Consider the following 20619-nt stretch of genomic DNA (forward strand, 5'->3'; position numbering starts at 1 on the left):
AAATGGAAAAAACATTTTACAAAGCAGGTAAGTGAAACAGAAATCACACCCAAACTGTTGTATATATTAAAGCTGCTCATTGATTGTGGCATCCAACCTGTCTGTTTTGCAAAGACCCAAAGAGAGGCTTGCTCTCTTCCTGCAGTATGTGCTCTGTGAGGAGAACAAAATTAAACTTTGGCATTTACCCCCCCCCCCCCCCCCCCCAAAAAAAAAACCCCAAACATTTTAAATGATGGTACAGCAATACAATTCGTACCTATGGCCTGAATGGTGAAGGCACAGGTGTTCCACACCATGAGAGGGACACATGGGCACAGTTCATTGGGTGCCGTCTGCAGCCCCACCATGTGAATGGTGGTAGCGCAGACAACTAGCATCTCTGCTATGCTGTCTGAGAACCTTCTCCTAAGAGGAAACAGCAGCAAAAAATTCAAACTGCCCCATTACTGAAAACACAACTAACAGTGAGGATAATGAAAAATAACAGCATCACTTACGGTTCCTGTACTCCATAGCTTAGAATGGATCTGAAGTCTGATTGACCCGCCCCACAAAGGTCAATGTCAGCGTCATCACTACTGCTCTCTGTGTTGAATGCATCATGTGAGAACATTACTGCTCTCCCATAAATTACCACTAAAAATGTGATATTTGTGAAAGGCTGTTATTTACATGCAGCAGTAACTGCATTCAGAATGCAGGATAAGTTTTCCATGACACACAAACATGCTTGTGCTTGCATAGTTCAGTGAAAATAAATGAACTTCTAAACAATCCAAAAACTGTTTCACCTACCAGTATCCTGAGAGGCAGACTTCAGTCCTTTAACGCGAGCAGAAATTACCTGAATCCAGCGGGGAAGTGTCAGATGCTGTCCGATTATCTCTGCACTTTCACTACAAATGACACATCACATCAACTAACACCTATACATCCAACAGTCCACTGAAGACTGGTATGGGGAAGGTGGACCGGACTTACTAGTTGAATGTGAGTGGCTCCAATGGAATGAGTGGTATAATAGTATTGCATAAAGCTTTACACAAGGGACACAAATAGTCCCCATTATCCAGGTTAATAATTAGCTCTGTGTGGAGCCGGTTCCTGGTGCTGTTCTGAATAGCCTCAAAATACCTGCAAAAAAAAAAAAAACCCCACAAAAAAAAAAAACAAAAAAAAAAAACAAAACAAGAGGTTCAGGTTTATCTCAGTTGACCACACTACTGGCAACAAAGAAAATCCCATAGTTCTGTGTGACTCACTTCTGCCAACAAGCGGCATGCATGACATGGCCACAGCTGCCAGTGTGCGTCCCTACTGCCAGGTCAGCAGGCATGAACAGAGGATAGGACATCGTATCTTTAAGAGGAAATCAAATAAAAGAGTCAGATGTGTCGGATTCAGTTTCTTAGACAGAAATCCAAAGGGTGCCTAAATACAGACTGACCATCTCCTTTATTGGTCAGGATCCTTCCCCTGCACTGTGAAAGTACAGTCGACCTCTGGACACACGCAGTCAGGACCATGGCTGGACCCTGGGCCGTCACTTTCTGTTCCTCCTGGCAAAGAATGCAGGTCAGGATCTCCCTCTCGGCTGAGGTGGACCCTCGGTGAGGTCCGATGGCTACACAAAGCTCTTTCTGCTCCATGGAACAGCTACATGAGAGGGGAGTAACATAATCCAAAACTAGGATGAATCTAATTAAAGCAGTTTCACATCCAAGAAAAATGTCTTAAAAAAAAAAAAAAAAAATCCTTTAATGCAGCATATGAATAATGCTTTTGAGGTTCCTCACCTCTTGGATGGAACAGCCTCTTCCTGCATCCCACTCTCTGGCATGTTATCATATAACATTTTGTTTGACTCTATAAAGTTTTTCTGCATCGCTGACATCTGAGCCATGATCTTCTGCCGATGGAGCTTTGCTGCCTCTGCCTTCCTTTTGCGTTCTGCTTTCTCTTTGTCTTGTGCAGTCTGGCCCAACAAATAAATCAGAGGGAATCACAATCAGCTTTATTGCATGTATGCACATACAGGGAATTTGGCTCCAGTTTAACATGGCTCTTATAGTGCTCATGTGGTAAACATTGAAGCAGACGTCACTGAATAGTGCAAAAGCCAATGCACAGTACAAACAATAACATGTGGTGTGTGAGGTGTACAATAGTGTTCAGAATAATAGTAGTGCTATGTGACTAAAAAGATTCATCCAGGTTTTGAGTATATTTCTTATTGTTACATGGGAAACAAGGTACCAGTAGATTCAGTAGATTCTCACAAATCCAACAAGACCAAGCATTCATGATATGCACACTCTTAAGGCTATGAAATTGGGCTATTAGTAAAAAAAAAAAAAAAGTAGAAAAGGGGGTGTTCACAATAATAGTAGTGTGGCATTCAGTCAGTGAGTTCGTCAATTTTGTGGAACAAACAGGTGTGAATCAGGTGTCCCCTATTTTAAGGATGAAGCCAGCACCTGTTGTACAGAAAACAACCATCAAAATGGATAGAAGAATAACCAGAATGGCAAAGGCTCACCCATTGATCAGCTCCAGGATGATCAAAGACAGTCTGGAGTTACCTGTAAGTGCTGTGACAGTTAGAAGACGCCTGTGTGAAGCTAATTTATTTGCAAGAATCCCCCGCAAAGTCCCTCTGTTAAATAAAAGACGTGCAGAAGAGGTTACAATTTGCCAAAGAACACATCAACTGGCCTAAAGAGAAATGGAGGAATATTTTGTGGACTGATGAGAGTAAAATTGTTCTTTTTGGGTCCAAGGGCCGCAGACAGTTTGTGAGACGACCCCAAACTATGAATTCAAGCCACAGTTCACAGTGAAGACAGTGAAGCATGGTGGTGCAAGCATCATGATATGGGCATGTTTCTCCTACTATGGTGCTGCGCCTATATATCACATACCAGGTATCATGGATCAGTTTGGATATGTCAAAATAAGTGAAGAGGTCATGTTGCCTTATGCTGAAGAGGACATGCCCTTGAAATGGGTGTTTCAACAAGGCAATGACCCCAAGCACACTAGTAAACCAGCAAAATCTTGGTTCCAAACCAACAGAATTAATGCCTCGCAGATATGAAGAAATCATGAAAAACTGTGATTATACAACTAAATACTAGTTTAGTGATTCACGGGATTGCTAAAAAAGCAGTTTGAACATAATAGTTTTGAGTTTGTAGCATCAACAGCAGATGGTACTATTATTGTGAACACCCCCTTTTCTACGTTTTTTACTAATAGCCCAATTTCATAGCCTTAAGAGTGTGCATATCATGAATGCTTGGTCTTGTTGGATTTGTGAGAATCTACTGAATCTACTGGTACCTTGTTTCCCATGTAACAATAAGAAATATACTCAAAACCTGGATTAATCTTTTTAGTCACATAGCACTACTATTATTCTGAACACTACTGTATGTTTGTAGTGTCTGTGTGCATGTCTGCTGCTCTGGAAGTCTGTGCAACAGGTGTTGCAGAAGTATGGTTACTGAGTGATATGTACATTTTGTATTATTTACAGCTATAAAGGTGTTCATCAAGGTGACAGCCTGTGGGAAGAAATTTCATTCCAATGCATTATGACTGAAAGTAAAAGTAGAATCCAAAGACTGACAACATAAAAACAGGTCACGTGTTTGTACATATACAGTTTAGCCCATATGAGTATTGTTTTTGTTTTTTTTTTGGTGGTTGGGGGGGGGGGGGGGGGGGAGACCACCACAGCTCAGGGGACATGTGGCACAGGATGCAAAAAAAACACAACAGAAAGTTTCCAACTGGAGTAAAGACATAATGGGCATAACAATCAGAAGAAATTACATGACTGAGAGCTTATCTGAATCTTCATCATTCTTGTTTTACCTCTTCTGGCTTTGCTGCATCCACATTCATAGAAACTGCTGGACTGGATTTCTCTCTAAGGCACTTGACAATCTCAAACATCTACCATGCAGAAATTAAACAAACATCAAATGGGCAGAAACACACAGACAGACACACACACACACACACACACACACACACACACACACACACACACACAAAAAAGCTATTAGATGTAAAAGCTGATTTTTTTTTTTTTAATCTGGAAGGGAAAAAAGATAAATTGGTTGAATACAGTACCTGTAGAATCCATTTGATCATGTCTGTTTGGGCTTCGAGGGAAGGGATCGTCTTAACCTTGGACAACAAGAGGAACACAGATTTGTTGTGTTCTGAACCGATTCCTGGAACAACCAAAGAAAAATTTTATGACACAAACACAATCAAGCTTGATTGTCATGAGTGAGTGACAAACAGCAAACCACTCCTGAAGACATTAAAGTCAGCTGGTTTTCACTTACGTCTGGCCTTAAGGCTGAAATCAAAGCTCACTTCCTCCACATCAGTGTACTCCAGCTGAGTTTTTTCTTCCAGCAATGCCTGAGCAATCAAGTGCAGGGCCTGTGTGGAAGAGACAGGCATTTATTATCATTCCTGCAAAAGCAAAACAAGGTATTACCGACTCTCTTCAAGTAAGTGTGCAGTGTACCCTTTGGATCATGGCTTCTGTCCACCGAGTTGACCGTTCTTCTGCAGCATTTTGCAGGACACGTCTCAGAATGTGTATGATGATGTCACAGCACAAAAAACCCACTATGCTAGAAAAAGCTGGGCAGAATGGTGGAGGCACTGGAGGAAGCAAAGCTGAGCACAAAAACAGGGAACAAATAAGGCTAATGTTACTGAGCAAACAATGTAAAACGTGGTTAGCTTTTGGACCAGTGAAGGGGTGTGTGTGGGTGTTAGGTTCTGCTCACCTTTGTCAATACCCTCCTGAGCTTTCCTCTTTTTCTGAGACTCTTCTGCCTACAAAAAGAAAAGACAAATATTAAACCAAAGGAGAAACTATCAATTTATCTAAAAAAAAAAAAGTGGCGTTAAGACACTGTTACCTTGGTGTGCTGGGATCTTGAATAATGGTAGAAGAAAGGGTTGAATTCTACCAGATATTCTTTTTTAATTTCATACAAGCCAGGTCCTGATGCTCCTGGTTTCCTACAAGGAACACAAGGACATTCAAAGACAGATTAAAACCCTGAAATCATCATGATGGCAACACTTGAAAGTTGTTTACTTTCATATGGTAAGCCATGAACTGAGATGATTGTTCCAAAACAAATATTCCAAGACAGAGTACAATTGCTTTCAACTCTTGAGACCACGATCGGACTCAAGTTCTACAACACTACTTAAATCCCCAGGTTGCTCCTGGTGTGCAGCTGAGCCCTTTGCACGGTAGCGCGCCGACATCGAAGTGTGATTGTGTGCTGAGTCTCAGTCAATGTGAGGCATCATTTTATGCTTATTTAAGGGACGGAATAAAAAACAAACAAACAAAAACTAGAGTGCCAAGGGACCTGTGGGTTACCGACTCAATTAAAGCCCAAGGCAAAATGGCCATTTTCTGTGTAAAAATAGCCGCCATTTCCAAACGAACAACTCTATGACTATCATTTTTTTTGATGTGAAATAATGTCAACGCCCCATATTACACCCTTGACAAATTAGAAAAAAAGCTATGAGACATTTTTAAAGAAATTTCCCTTTACGTGCTTAAAATGGCTATTTTCACCATAAAAATGGCCACCATTTCCAAACGAACAAATCTACAAATATGATTTTTAGACAGGAATAATGTCAATGAAAAAAAAAAAGACAGTTTTTGAGATATCACAACAAAGGGACGACGACACATACCATGCCACAGGTAGCCCCCCAAAAAAGTTACATCTTCAGAAAGTCTCCAAGACTGTAAACTGCCAGCGTTTGAACAATCAGGTTAGCTGGTATTAGCTGTAATGCATTCTGATGGTGTATTCCTTGCTGGAAATAATAACGTATCATGCATTGGTGATCAGAGCAGCATCAGTTTTGACGTACTTGAAGGTGCTAACTTTGGAAAGGACTGCCTCCAGGCCTGTTTCGTGGCTCTCCTACAAAAAGAAAATTTTACAAATATCCAATGACTCTTCATTATTGAAGATTTTATTGTAGAATTCAATCATAAAGCATATTGTGTAACCTACATTCTCTGGTAGGCCTTTGACCAGGTTACTGTGAGCCATGGGCTCAATGCACAGCAGGTGGATAACCTCCCTCTTTGTCACATCCTCTTTGGTCACCTGACTGACCCCGGGATAATAGCGCTCACCTGCGCACAGACACAGGCTGATCAGACATGATTTATGTAAAATAAACTAATAATACAAGGTATCCGCTTACCAACAAGAACAATTAGGAGATAGAGCATTTCTTCTATCAATCGATTCCGCTGTATCATCTCATCCTGCAGAATAAAATTATTTTTCAATAAGTAAACGTGGTAGCTGCAAGACGTCTTCCTTCCAATGATTGCAGCGTTGTTTCTTACCTGATCTTTGGTGCAACAGCTTCCATTAAAATAATCAAAGAGCTCAAATCTCAACAGGATCAGCATGAGGAGGTGGTTCGGGTCCATTTTGGAAGCAGCTATCTGTAAACAATTTGTGGAGAGGGGGTATTATCACACTATAAACATGCAAAGCGAACACTTTACTTCCTGACTGCAACCAACCTGGAGCATTAGAATGTCCTTATCATACATCTCATCCCTGCATTTCACATCATGATAGTAATAGACCTGAGGAAGAAAAAAATGTGGAAATTATTTAGACTTCAATACATAAAAATCAAAACAAAACAATAACCTAAGAACTGTGGCAACATTACTGTACCTGGCTGACCAGTGAGAGGCCGTTTCGCCGCCACATTTCAGCTGAAACCTGAGCTGCCAATACAACACAGCGCAGCGAATGCTCTGCTAGCTGGGTGTAGTCATAGCGACCCTTAGAAAGACAGAAAAGGAAAACAAAAAAAATTTTGCTTATAGATGCAGCTTCATTTCACACTCTCAGTTTGCTTACTAACGCTAACCACCAGTACATTAACGGTATTTCTCTCAGGGTCAATAATCAGTAATAAATCAACAGATATTATCAGGTCACTTACAGGATAAGAAAGTTTGTCCAGTTGCTTAATGGCGCTTGTTCTGCACAAGTGTACGTACAAGCCTGGAGATCACAAAACACACAATAGTGGGCTGTTAAAGGATGAGAGAAAAAGCAAATTACCTCTTGAGATTTATAAGTGCTGGTTCCATACCAGCCAGCAGCCTGGAGATGGGTAGATGTATGCTAACAGGCTCGTGGGACACGCTGCATGGATGAACGTGGAGGATGTGCTTGCACATGTAGTAGTCGGACGCCTCCTTCCTGAAAGGCTGGTTATTGCACTGCATCAAAGCATTGTGGCACTCCATAAATGCACAGACCAAGAGCTCATCCTGAGAGGAGCAACCAGAAGTAGAGATTGAGTCAAGCTCCAAATCCCTCCACCTGTCCAAAGTAAATGCTCCATTGAGCTGTGGGACAAACTGCATGACAACTCACATCGGATGAGCACCAATCCTGGAACATTGCGAGAATGTGTCGGAGCTGGATCTGGAGGGAAAAGCCAGCCTCCCAGTCTGGTTCTACTGCAATGTGTTGACCAATCTGGCGCTTCACCTCCCCCATACCCTGAGAATTAAAGAACACAGAAAGGTTAAACTCACAGTTTATTCAGTTATAACCTCAGTACTACTACAGGTTGCCAAAAACTGGAATAAAATTAAACTGGACTGAATGATTTATCAAATACAACAATAAATAAACAAGATCGATACTTGCACGGAAGTTTATTTCATTTATTTATTCTTTCAATTTGTGGAGAACCAAGCAGAATTTCTTTTTATACATGATGTTTTTCCTAGAACCTTCTGCCTATGAAGCTGCAGGAAATGGGTGCGATTACACCAATCATGCTTGAACACTGGTGCGCATGCGTGTTTTTTCACGCGTCGGTGACGTCATTTCCCTGTGAGCAGGACTTGAGTGAGATGTGGTTCAGCCCTCTCGGATGAATTCCTTTGTTTCACACGCTGCTCGAGACGGCGCACGTTGCTTTATCAAAATTTTTTCTGTACCTGTGAGGAATATCCGAGTGGACACTATTCGAGAAATTAAGCTGGTTTTCGGTGAAAAGTTTAACGGCTGATGAGAGATTATGGGGTGTTTCTGTCGGTGTAAAGACTTCCCACGCAGCGGGACGTCGTGCAGCGCTTCCAGGCGCCGTCGTCGGCCTGTTTCGACCTGAAAACATCCTAATTTAAGGCTTAATTCACCCAGGACGTCGTGAGAAACCAGAGAAGATTCAGAAGAGGCCGGCATGAGGACTTTATGCGGACATTCCACTGTTTAAGGACATTTTTTAATGAAAGACGTGCGCGCAAATTCGCCGAGTCGTTTCCGTGACGACTCGGCGAATCTGTGTGTGCCGCGACAGGAAAAACACCTCCGTGTTTGTAAAATTCAGGCGGCTTTTGATGGCTTTCAACAACTGAGTAACTGAGAAATTGTTTAACAGCTTGGGCATGTTCCAACCTGCCCGTTAATTTTTCCAATGGAGGTGTTTTTCCTGTCGCGACCCCCCGCGGTCGGGTCCGGCCCGACATGCGACTCTGCCCGCACGTTCTTTCATTACAAAATGTCCGTTAACAATGGAATGTCCGAATAAACTCCTCTTGCCGACTCCTTCTGAAAGTTCTCTGACGACTTACTGGGTCAACAGAGCCTGAAATGTGGAAGTTTTCAACTTGAAACGGTGAGACGCTGCCGCCTCAAAGCGCAGATCGCCGTCAGGCGCCGTGGGCCGTCCTTAAAGCGACACTACCAGACCAAAATCTCTCATCAGCCGTTAAATTTTTTTTACCAAAAACCAGCTGAATTTATCGAATGGTGTCCACTCAGTTGTGCCTTACAGTTTTGAAAAAATTTTGATCAAACAAAGCAGCACTCTGAGCCATTCCTAAACAATGAAAAAAATCGACGAGAGGGTGAGACACTCCTCACTGAAAGACTGCCCACAGGCGAATGACATAACCGACAGACGTGAAAAAACTCTCGCATGCCCACGAGGGTTCAAGCATGTCTGATGTAATCACACGTGATTCAAATCCATATGGTTTTGAAAAAAATTATATTTTATAATATATATATATATATATATATATATATATATATATATATATATATATATATATATACACACACACACACCCCCCCCCCAAAAAAAATAGCACCACTATGCTTTAAATCTCTGCTTTGGTTTTGAACTGAACAGTGGATTATTCGGAAATTTTATAGGTTTTCATGATTAATCCACTAGTCAATCATGAAACCAATCCTGTTTGATCTACAAGGGACACCAACAACAATTCGTTCCCTAAATAAGCCAACACATCAGTTTGCACCCCAGCTAAGATTTATCATGTCAAATATCATTATCACATTTTCTAACAGTTTCCGGAAAAAATAAATAAATAAAATAAAATAAAAAATTCCATGTCATGCAGCTGTAAGATGTACCTGTATACATTTCAGGAAGCCCAGAAAGAATTTGAATCCCTCGAGGAACTGTCTCCTCAGCTCTTCAGTCCACACTGAGGGTTTACTGATCAGAATATACCTACAAGAGACATACAAGTTACTTCTACAGACTAAAGTGTTTTGGAATAGAGCAGATGTTGAAACTGTAGCTTGTTCAAACTACCTGAGGTCATGGAAGATAACCTGAATGCGGGAGAATTTGTCTGAGTTGAAGCCCAGGAAGCAGAAGCGGTTGGAATCATCCAGGTGTTCCTGCAGCAGTTCCATAACTGTGCCAACAATAACTTTAATGACATTGGCCTCTTCGATCAAGTGTCTGGCCTACAGCAGGACCACAAATAGTAGATTTAAATAAATAAATAAGCTTTGTGTCACAGATATGTCATGTAGATGTTCCTGCAGGGATCAACACTCACCAGTGTGGGTACAGTGAAGATCTGAACTGACAGAGCAGTGATGGATATACTCCTCTCATGATCATCATTGATGAAGTCCTTTTGCAAGTGCTTATAGTGCTAAACATACAAAGATATGACATGCAAATCAGTGAAACATTCATTTTCCTAACCCTTTTACTCCAATTAAGAGGCGTGATGGAGGGGGGCTGGAACTTATCCCAGCAGTCATTTGGCGATTACCCAAGACATTAAAACCCTCTCATGTTACCTGTGTAAATTCAATTGCAAAAAGCCTCTTGAAGTCCACGTCCATTAGTAGACTGCAGAAAATCAGCTCATGTATGACCTTACGAGCAACTTGAGGTAAGAAGAAGAAGTTGGGGGGGGAGTAAGATGTTAATGTTAGCATCACATGGTGTGAAGGTGGGATTGGGCCTTTAACCTTTATGAAATTAGATTTTACTTCTACTTACCTTTGTACATTTTTGCATCATAGAGCATGAGTCTGCTGATATGACATGGGCAATCTGGGTTGGGCTCTAGTACCAACTGGCAGAAGAGCTGCCTGAAGCCCACTGTAGAAGACATCAGTAACTCATTAGATGACATGCAATGATGACATACAACTGAGCCCTACTGCCACTAGAGACTAGTAGGAAAAGTCCTGACAGGGTTGTGCCAGATGTATAGTGAAGACTGCCGTAGCACCTGAGTAACCGATGATCTTTTGGAACCAGGAGGCCAGACGCAGAGCAAAGCTTTGATGGGCCATTACTGTTGTATGAAGGACCTCCACACGTAGTGGCTGCAGGGAAATGTGCTCAGAGTTGTGCTACAAAAACAAAGCAGGGAAAGTGTTAGAATAACCACGCAAATATTATTTAAGCGGAAACAAAAAAATCCCTGAATGCCAAAATTAAGGTCTGATTTGGTGTGTAGTAAGAGCCTGCTTACCCTGATCAGATCTTTTGCTTGCAGGCAAGACTGAAGTGTACTTCTCTTTACTGGCTGCCGGCCCTGTACATCAGTTAACCATATTATAAAAAATGTTTTTCTTTTATTATATAAGGAGTACATTTGTTAAACTGATGCTGCCTACTATGATTATAACAAAGGATGAATGTGTAAGAGGGGAATTTAAAAAATACCTCATTATCAATAAGGACAGTGTGCATCTGTGCTTCAGCGTGATCGCAGTGAACAGAACGCTGAAGCGTGGAGATCACATGGTCGTACGAGTGGTGTTCATCATTGTACAGCACGCAGTAGTACGTGTTCTCTTTCATTCTACATGGATGAAGGAATACAGCATCTGGTCAAATTTAAGATGATCACTTTGCATGTGCATGTTGACTTAATTTGGATGCATTTGTTCATTTCATACCGAGGCTGCAGTTCAGCTGACAGCTCAAAGTTCTCCTCCCAAACCAAAAAATCCGTAGTGTACTTCAGCAGTACTCTGAACAGATTTTCCGCATGCTCTTGTAAGCCGGGCTCCAGCACACACACATCCTGAAAACCAAGAACGAATCATGCTGCGTCTGAATTTTCACACACTCCAAAAAATAGATACCAAACCGCAAACAACTTGAACACAGATGTAGGGCATTTTGGGGGTGAGGCATCAGCTCAGTCAACTGAACTAAGAAAGAAAAGTGTCACACACTGAAACAAACAATACCTACACTTGTTCATTACAATTCAGAAAATATGGGCTACATTATTATATAAGCATACCAGACTTTCCATCGTTACATCAGCAGGTATTTTCTTTGAGAGGAGTGTGTATCAGCTCTTGTGTTACTAAGAGTGTGTGCTACGTTGCGAGTGCGTAAGGACTGCCTAATGAGCAGTTTGTAGCTTTAATATTAGTTTGCTAAAAAGTTTCCTAAAAATTTGAAAACAGAAATTTTCATAATTACTACCAACAAGAAGGCATATGAGCATGCGACTGAAAAACAGACTGAAGCACCAACGATTCACATTTCAACTTGCATCAATGACTCATTTATTTTTAAAACACCCCATTGTAGAGCTCCCAAACAAGTCCTTAAATATAATAATGGATTTCTTGGGATCCATCATCATTTTCGTCAGAAATATTAACATAAAATTGCATAATCCCACATTATGATCCACTGTCCCTTAAAGTCAGTCTGCCTGCATGATAGGTGAATAAGAGTTTACTCCCACAACTCGACCAAGGCAAATACTAAAGTTGACATTTTATATGAATCAGTAAGACTTCATGGATGGGATGTTAACCAAATAGCGATGCTACCTACAATGATTTTAAATCTGTACAGTAGGGCTGCAACAAACGATTATTTGGATCATCGATGAATCTGATTGGGTTTCGACACGATTAATCGATTAGCAGGGAATTTTTTTTTTTAAATGTGCCAGGGAAACAATTTTTCTCTTCTTCCATCACTTTCTTTAACAACAGAAGATTATTTGAAAACTTAAAATACTTGAAAAATCAACAACTTGTCAAATGTCCCTTGGCTGTTGAAATATAAAATAATAAAGAATAAAACACTTTATAATAAAAAACTAAAATAATCATTTAAAATGACATTGCTTTATCAAAGTGCTGAGTGCCATAAAACAACATTGAAACATATAAATGTTATAAAATATATAGTGAAAAAAAGAGGTATTTTTGTTGCTGCAAATGAGCAATTAGCATAACCAGTTAACCATAAAACCTAAATCAAAAACTATAGCTTGACTCATTATATGTGCAACATTCTCTGTATAACTTGTAAACTATGTGGTCATTTCACAATGACACGTGACTCATGTCTCTTTCTCTAAAATTGTATTGTAGCATTATTAGTTATTATTACTATTATTATTGTTGCTATTATTATTAATATATAAAAATAATAAAAAATATTATAATTTGTATTATATTTTACTCTTTTATGACAACAAACGCTGAGCCATTAATTATTATACAGAAAACAAACGCACAAACATGCTGAAATGCCAGCAGCTTAATGCTAACTTTAACATTGAAAACACCATAGACCTACTAACGTGTTAGCATCGGCGATAGCATAAAATACATCTATCAACTGTTTCAGAAGACCATAACAGGTCAGTTTAACATAAAAAAGGTAAATATTCCTCACAGACATATGCTCTTAAGGTTTGAGTGGGGAAAAATTAAGATAAAGCGAAATAAAACAAATGAAACCAATGAAGCAACAGCTCGAAGCACTCCTTCATTGGTTCAAGATTCAAGGCAAAGCTCGGTTGATAAAACATTTAGCAACTAATCGATGACTAAATTAGTTGAGAACTATTTTAATCGATTAACTCCATTAGTTGTTTCAGCTCTACTGTACAACTTGATGTTTTATGAGATGCTGTCATAAAATCAAACTTTACGTTGACAAAATATTAAGGTGGACTGGCATAACATTCAAGGACAGAAATCAGAAGCTGTATGCAGAGTAACAAATGTGAATGACAAGAGATGTAAGCCAATTCAAAAAGTTTGGATATGAAAAAAGAAAGTTTACATTTAGACTCCATCACACAGCAAGTGTCCCATGTCTGATGCAAATCTCTACCTCACTTGGTTAGAGCTACTGTTTGTAAGTTTTGACGCAAGGAGCAAATGCTATGTCCATACAATATTATTTATTACATATACAACATCAAATGATAGGAAATGTAACAAAATCACTAAATATGAAAAGTGCATCATATTTAACTTTAAACGGGCTCAAGTTGTGAATCTGACAGAAAAAAAAAAACATTACAAGTATTGAATTAATTATTGTATTCATACTGATCTCTGAGAAGGGCTCATCATAAGGAGAAAATGGCCCATTACTTCAGGCCCTGGGGGGAGGGAGGGGGGGGGGTGGTTCATTAGCCCAAGCCAGCCTTTGAAATATGAATCACTGAAGCAACGTCAGACAACTACCATCAAACACAAATGTGAGCAAGGTTTATTTCAAGTTTCCCCCTTTACAAGACAAACAGTTCAAGGTTGAGGATAACCTCAAGAATGTCTGCCGAGTTGTGCCGGTTTTCACAAAAGTGATAAGAATGGAATTAGGCCAAAGAATAAACAAATAAATAAAAATTCTGCAGGTGATCATATTTGCTGACTTTCTTAGGAATTACTTTTTACATATTTACAGTGAGAAAAATAAGTATTTGAACACCCTGCGATTTTGCAAGTTCTCCCACTTAGAAATCATGGAGGGGTCTGAAATTTTCATCTTAGGTGCATGTCCACTGTGAGAGACATAATCAAAAAAAAAAAAAAAGATCCGGAAATCACAATGTATGATTTTTTTTTTTAAATAATTTAGTTGTATGTTACTGCTGCAAAAAAGTATTTGACCCCGTACCAACCAGCATGAATTCTGGCTCACACAGACCGGTTATTTTTTCTTTAAGAAGCCCTCTTATTCTGCACTCTTTACCTGTATTAACTGCATCTGTTTGAACTTGTTACCTGTATAAAAGACACCTGTTCACACACTCAATCAACCACACTCCAACCTGTCCACCATAGCAAGACCAAAGAGCTGTCTAAGGACACCAGGGACAAAACTGTAGACCTGTACAAGGCTGGGATGGACTAGAAGACAACAACTGTTATGATTATTTATTAGAAAGTGGAAGAAACACAAGATGACTGTCAATCTCCCTCGGTCTGGGATTCCATGCAAGATCTGACTTTGTGGGGTAAGGATGATTCTGAGAAAGTTCAGAACTGCACAGGAGGACCTGGTCAATGACCTGAAGAGAGCTGGGACCACAGTCAAAAAGATTACATTAGTAACACATGATGCTGTCATGGTTTAAAATCCTGCAGGGCAGCAAGGTCCCCCTGCTCAAGCCAGCACATGTCCAGGCCCGTTTGAAGTTCACCAGTGACCATCTGGATGATCCAGAGGAGGCATGGGAGAAGGTCATGTGGTCAGATGAGACCAAAATAGAGCTTTTTGGAATCAACTCCACTTACCATGTTTACAAGATGAGAACAACCCCAAGAAAACCATCCAACCGTGAAGCATGGGGGTGCTAACATCATACTCTGGGGGTGCTCTTCTGCAAAGGGGACAGGACGACTGCACCGTATTGAAGGGAGGATGGATGGGGTCATGTATTGTGAGATTTTGGAAAACAACCTCCTTCCCTCAGTAAGAGCATTGAGGTGGGTCATGGCTGGGTCTTCCAGCATGACAATGACCCCAAACACACAGCCAGAGCAACTAAAGAGGGGCTCCGTAAGAAGCATTTCAAGGTCCTGGAGTGGCCTAGCCAGTCTCCAGACCTGAACTCAATAGAAAATCTTTCGAGGGAGCTGAAACTCCAAACCTGAAAGATTTGGAGAAGATCTGTATGGAGGAGTCAACCAAAATCCCTGCTGCAGTGTGTGCAAACCTGGTGAAAAACTACAGGAAACATTTTACCTCTGTAATTGCAAACAAAGGCTACTGTACCAAATATTAACATTGATTTTCACAGGTGTTCAGATACTTATTTGCAGCAGTAACATACAAATAAATTATTAAAAAAAAAAAAAATCATACATTGTGATTTCCGGATTTTTTTTTTTTTTGATTATGTCTCTCACAGTGGACATGCACCTAAGATGAAAATTTCAGACCCCTCTGTGATTTCTAAGTGGGAGAACTTGCAAAATCGCAGGGTGTTCAAACACTTATTTTCCCCACTGTAAGTGTTATTTTGTACATTTTAAAGATTCAAATAAGGTACATCAGCCTACATCAGTTTATTGAGTATGTTTACTCCACACAGCCTTTACAATTTAATAAATGAGGAATGGGATTCATTATATATTTTGGCTTATAAGAAATGCAAAATTTCATATGGACCCAAATATAAAAAGAATCTCCTTCTTTTCTATTACACAGGTTAGCAAACCTACTGTTCTAATGTGTCCCTGGCCCTCTAACAATGTAATTTTGGGAGGGCAGTACATGCAATTCTGCACTGGATCACCTATTGACTTTGTTTTTCATGTTCCTTAAAAAGGTGACAGGTGTCATTCCTTGTTAAGAAGAGGTTCAGATCTAGACAGAAAACATAAAGCAGTCTGGCAGACATGATCCAATGACAAAAGAAGCACCTCCCGTTTATGGAAACAGGAGGTGTTTCTTTTGTCAGTGGTTCAAACACAGCGACATCAATCTGCTTGTCTGCTTAAAACACCTGCGAGTGATCTTATCAGTGGAAAGGTCAAACACTGACCAGAAAAAAAAGAAAAAAAAAAAAAAAAACACGGAGGCAAACAACTACAACAGTTACCAATCACCAAAATGTGTCCCAGCCAGAGTCTGGTTATAGACTTTAATCTAGCTACCAAACAGAGGATCTCAGCACATATCATTGGGGTAGACTATCAGTTAAAAGACTGTTCTCAATCAGTCATCCTGTAACTGTTTTTTTCTTTATTAACTAAACTTTGAGTAAAAAGCACCAATCAATCACTCTCCCAAACCATTAACTCCATATGCTAAAACATATACAAACAAAAACAATGTGCTTTTCATTCTTATTTCCAGAGACAAGGAAGCAGCATTTAGTTTAACTGGAGAAAATAAGAATCCTGTTGTTCACAAAGGCAAAACTGTCGAGAGACAGAGAGAGAGAGAGAAAGAGACAGACAGACAGACAAAGAGAAAGAGGCAGGCTTCTGTTATGGTCCTGTTTCCACTTAATTATGTAACTCACTGTCACCATGGTGATGGCTGCCCCCGGGTCATGTTTGGAACAGCAGGGGCCAATCTTCCAGGCTTCTATATCCCCACAATCACAGAACCCACCGCCTGATGACGCATGCATCTGGGGAAAAAAAAATGCACGTGTCAACTGAGGACAAGTCACTCATAAACACAAAACAGCAGCAAAGTTACAAAACAGTTTAAGCTGTGGGAAAGCAATAATATTTAACGGCAAGGCATCCAGACATCGCTAACCCAAGGAGAGCAGATGTCCATGTAGAAAATCAATTTTTAATTTATCAACTCCGCCAATTTGTATCCAATGTATCCATTTGTTGATAGGATAAAGAATAATAAAACCCCAATAATTTCTTCATAACAGTGAGGCCTGACCTTGGGACTCAAATACATAATGGGGAGGAAGACTAAACAATTTTTTCCAACATTATGAGACCAGGGCATTTGAGGCCAAAGTATGAGCTCTATGGAGTGTCTTTAGTCAACACTAGTATACTTGCCCAGAAGTGAATGACCTATGGGTAATTATGAAGGAGGAGGTGCTGATGATCTAGTGTTGGCCAGGCATATCTGTATCAAAAGATTTTACAGGATTCTAAAAGGAAAAATAGCTGTTTTCAACTGATTTACATACTTACATAAATTTGTGCATACAATGCCCATGGCCTATAGGAATTAAACACTGATGAATATATAATCACCTTTTATACAAGTATCTAAACCCACCTTATAACGATGGCTTTTGTGTACACTATCCTGGAAGCAGTCCATACAGAGGACACAAGTGGGATCGATTGCACACTCCCTGCAATAAATCAAAGAGAATCTTCAACAATTTCTTACTCCAAGCAGATATGAACAGCTGACACAACCTGCATGTGCAAATTCACTCTTCAGTAAAGCAGAGTATTACCTGAGGAAACTCCTGAAAAGTGTATTTCCTGAAGCTGAAAAGGGTTTCATTCAATTCAGCTGCTGTTAAACTAAAATGCCTAATGAGCTTGAAGCCTTAAATGTCAACTTATACAAAACAATTCCATCACCCTCATTCCATCACCTTACATTCAGGGTTCCTACACATTTTCCATTTCAAAATTCCAGACTTTTTCCATACTTAAAAGACTCCAAGCTGTCACTGATGTTAAAGGGGGCAATACATGGTATTAAGAACTGGGTCATTTGGGTAGTTTCTGTTGTCATTATGATTTAAAAAGAATAAACACAGTTGTTTGAAAATAAATGGCTTCACCCAACCACTAACCGTGAGTGGAAAAAAGTTATTCATATTCTCTGAAAAATGGTAAAAAAAAAAAATGCTGCCAGAGTATGTAGACTTTTGAGCACAACTGTGTTTTGGATATTACTTCATTTAAAGCTGGGAAGAGCTTGTCAACTTCCCCCATGCAGCTCAACAAAGCCTTATTGTTAGGATAATATATTTTATGCATTGATGACTCTATATTATGTTTTTTTAATCTGAATCTCCAAGCTAACTAATAACTAAGGCTGACAAATAAATATTCTGGAGTAAAAATTACAATGCTGGCCTGTAGAATCATGAGGTATCAAAAAAAAAAAAAAAAAGAAATACTAAAAAAAGGGACAACTTTAATTAAAGTACAGTACTCAAAGAAATGTACTTACTAATTTGCACACAATCACCACCATACTGTCCCTTCGGCTGCTCCCTTGTGATTTTGTTATTTCACAAATAACTGAAGGTGGTGTAGCTGAAAAGGGATTCATTTCCTTCTAACTGATGTAAAGCCAGGTCTGCTAAATCCAGGTTCCTGGCCCCACAGATCTACTTGGTATAAATAAATAAATAAAATACTGAACCCTGCAAACTATCAGTAACAACGAAATATGTTTAATACCATATAGCCTAATTCATGGACCATCAATACGAGTCACCCAGCTACTACGAATTATTTTCTGCACAGCATTAAAGGGTCTATTCAGACCTGCAGGAGTAGACAGTCTCTCCTTCCTTGAAGACACGTCCACAGAGCTGAGAAGAGGTGCTACTCTGCTTGAGCTTCTCCAAACCCTCCTCTGGATCTTCACCAAACAGGAAGCATTCAAATGGATGGAGGATCCGAGTCTTTGCAAGCTCCTCTTCCACTGTAGGGATCAACTCTTTCTTCAGGCAATAGATCTGAGGTACCTGGTCCCTCAGGTAGTGGAGCAGCTCCACCCTCATGTCTCCAGCCACCAGCCATTTCTGTCAGGAGGCAACAGATAAGTCCAAGATGTGCTTTGTGATGACTAAATAAAGTGACATCAGTCCCCATCTACATTAGCTACCTTTAAATTATTATTGCACTGGACGTGTAAGTACTTAATTGCTGCCAATTGCCATTAAACTTGAACAGGCCATCATTTTTACAAACTCATCAATGCAAACTAGGTCTGTCCCAGTTAGTTTCTTTTAGGAAGTGACTTTGTGGTCATTTAACAGCTATGGAGAGCAGTGCTCTCCATAGCTGTTAAACCATTATAATAACATATACATATATATATATATATATATATATATATATATATATATATATATATATATATATATATATATATATATATATATATATATATATATATATATATATATATATATATATACACATACGTATATACACACATATACATACATATATATATATATATACACATATCAATCAATTTCAATCAATTTTATTTATATAGCGCCAAATCACAACAAACAGTTGCCCCAAGGCACTTTATATTGTAAGGCAAGGCCATACAATAATTACGTAAAAACCCCAACGGTCAAAACGACCCCCTGTGAGCAAGCACTTGGCGACAGTGGGAAGGAAAAACCCCCTCTTAACAGGAAGAAACCTCCAGCAGAACCAGGCCCAGGGAGGGGCAGTCCTCTGCTGGGACTGGTTGGGGCTGAGGGAGAGAACCAGGAAAAAGAAAACTGTGGAGGGGAGCAGAGATCAATCACTAATGATTAAATGCAGAGTGGTGCATACAGAGCAAAAAGAGAAAGAAACACTCAATGCATCATGGGAACCCCCCAGCAGTCTAAGTCTATAGCAGCATAACTAAGGGATGGTTCAGGGTCACCTGATCCAGCCCTAACTATAAGCTTTAGCAAAAAGGAAAGTTTTAAGCCTTATATACATATACATACATATATACACATACATACATACATACATACATACATATATATATATATATACACACACACATATACATAAAACAAGCCAACCGAACTATGCAGACTCAGAATCGAATTCCCATACCGGATCAGTCGCGGCCCGGGTTAACAACGTCCGCCACCGGTGCTATTGCCCAACAGGGTGCCGGTGGAAATTGGGCTACTGCTGGGCAAAGACGACGAAGAAGAGGAGGAAAACGTTGCCACGAACAGCGGGAGAAGAAGAAAACTAGAAGGGTGGAAATGAGAGTGAGGACTTTAAATGTTGGTAGTATGACTGGTAAAGGGAGAGAGCTGGCTGATATGATGGAGAGGAGAAAGGTAGACATATTGTGTGTGCAAGAGACCAAGTGGAAGGGAAGTAAGAGCAGGAGCATCGGCGGTGGGTACAAGTTGTTGTACCATGGTGAGGACAGGAAGAGAAATGGTGTTGGGGTCATTTTAAAGGAAGAGTATGTTAAAAGTGTGTTGGAGGTTAAGAGAGTGTCTGACAGGGTGATGAGTGTGAAGTTGGAAATTGAAGGGGTGATGATGAATATCATCAGTGCATATGCCCCACAGGTAGGTTGTGAGATGAAGGAGAAAGAAGATTTCTGGAGTGTGTTAGATGAGGTGGTGGAGAGTGTGCCCAAGCATGAAAGAGTGGTGATAGGAGCAGACTTTCATGTTGGTGAAGGGAACAGAGGTGATGAGGAAGGAATGGGTAGATATGGTATCAAGGATAGGAATGGGGAAGGACAGATAGTAGCTGATTTTGCAAAAAG

The 20619-nt window shown here is 40.0% G+C and overlaps 1 protein-coding gene across 2 annotated transcripts in view; it reads right to left on the bottom strand.

Annotated features, from left to right (window-relative positions):
- Window positions 1–20619, bottom strand: part of ubr1 (ubiquitin protein ligase E3 component n-recognin 1) — a 32210-nt gene that overhangs the window by 6112 nt on the left and 5479 nt on the right. For both annotated transcript variants that reach the window (XM_034195221.1, XM_034195220.1), the window contains exons 2-36: window positions 18630–18889; window positions 17392–17470; window positions 16658–16768; window positions 11310–11437; window positions 11074–11212; window positions 10880–10942; window positions 10634–10757; window positions 10399–10500; window positions 10194–10282; window positions 9944–10042; window positions 9691–9848; window positions 9507–9606; window positions 7491–7619; window positions 7204–7384; window positions 7051–7112; window positions 6777–6887; window positions 6617–6682; window positions 6434–6535; window positions 6286–6349; window positions 6090–6214; window positions 5944–5996; window positions 4956–5058; window positions 4821–4869; window positions 4553–4707; window positions 4365–4464; window positions 4144–4247; window positions 3883–3963; window positions 1800–1978; window positions 1451–1659; window positions 1266–1362; window positions 985–1137; window positions 799–899; window positions 501–588; window positions 260–408; window positions 98–153 (exon numbers count right to left, since the gene is read on the bottom strand). In XM_034195221.1, coding sequence (XP_034051112.1) covers window positions 98–153; window positions 260–408; window positions 501–588; window positions 799–899; window positions 985–1137; window positions 1266–1362; window positions 1451–1659; window positions 1800–1978; window positions 3883–3963; window positions 4144–4247; window positions 4365–4464; window positions 4553–4707; window positions 4821–4869; window positions 4956–5058; window positions 5944–5996; window positions 6090–6214; window positions 6286–6349; window positions 6434–6535; window positions 6617–6682; window positions 6777–6887; window positions 7051–7112; window positions 7204–7384; window positions 7491–7619; window positions 9507–9606; window positions 9691–9848; window positions 9944–10042; window positions 10194–10282; window positions 10399–10500; window positions 10634–10757; window positions 10880–10942; window positions 11074–11212; window positions 11310–11437; window positions 16658–16768; window positions 17392–17470; window positions 18630–18889 — 3969 coding nt within the window. The remainder of the gene's footprint in view (window positions 1–97; window positions 154–259; window positions 409–500; window positions 589–798; window positions 900–984; window positions 1138–1265; window positions 1363–1450; window positions 1660–1799; window positions 1979–3882; window positions 3964–4143; window positions 4248–4364; window positions 4465–4552; window positions 4708–4820; window positions 4870–4955; window positions 5059–5943; window positions 5997–6089; window positions 6215–6285; window positions 6350–6433; window positions 6536–6616; window positions 6683–6776; window positions 6888–7050; window positions 7113–7203; window positions 7385–7490; window positions 7620–9506; window positions 9607–9690; window positions 9849–9943; window positions 10043–10193; window positions 10283–10398; window positions 10501–10633; window positions 10758–10879; window positions 10943–11073; window positions 11213–11309; window positions 11438–16657; window positions 16769–17391; window positions 17471–18629; window positions 18890–20619) is intronic.

The sequence above is a fragment of the Thalassophryne amazonica genome, chromosome 19 (genome assembly GCF_902500255.1).
Source record: "Thalassophryne amazonica chromosome 19, fThaAma1.1, whole genome shotgun sequence".
Lineage (NCBI taxonomy): Eukaryota > Metazoa > Chordata > Actinopteri > Batrachoidiformes > Batrachoididae > Thalassophryne > Thalassophryne amazonica.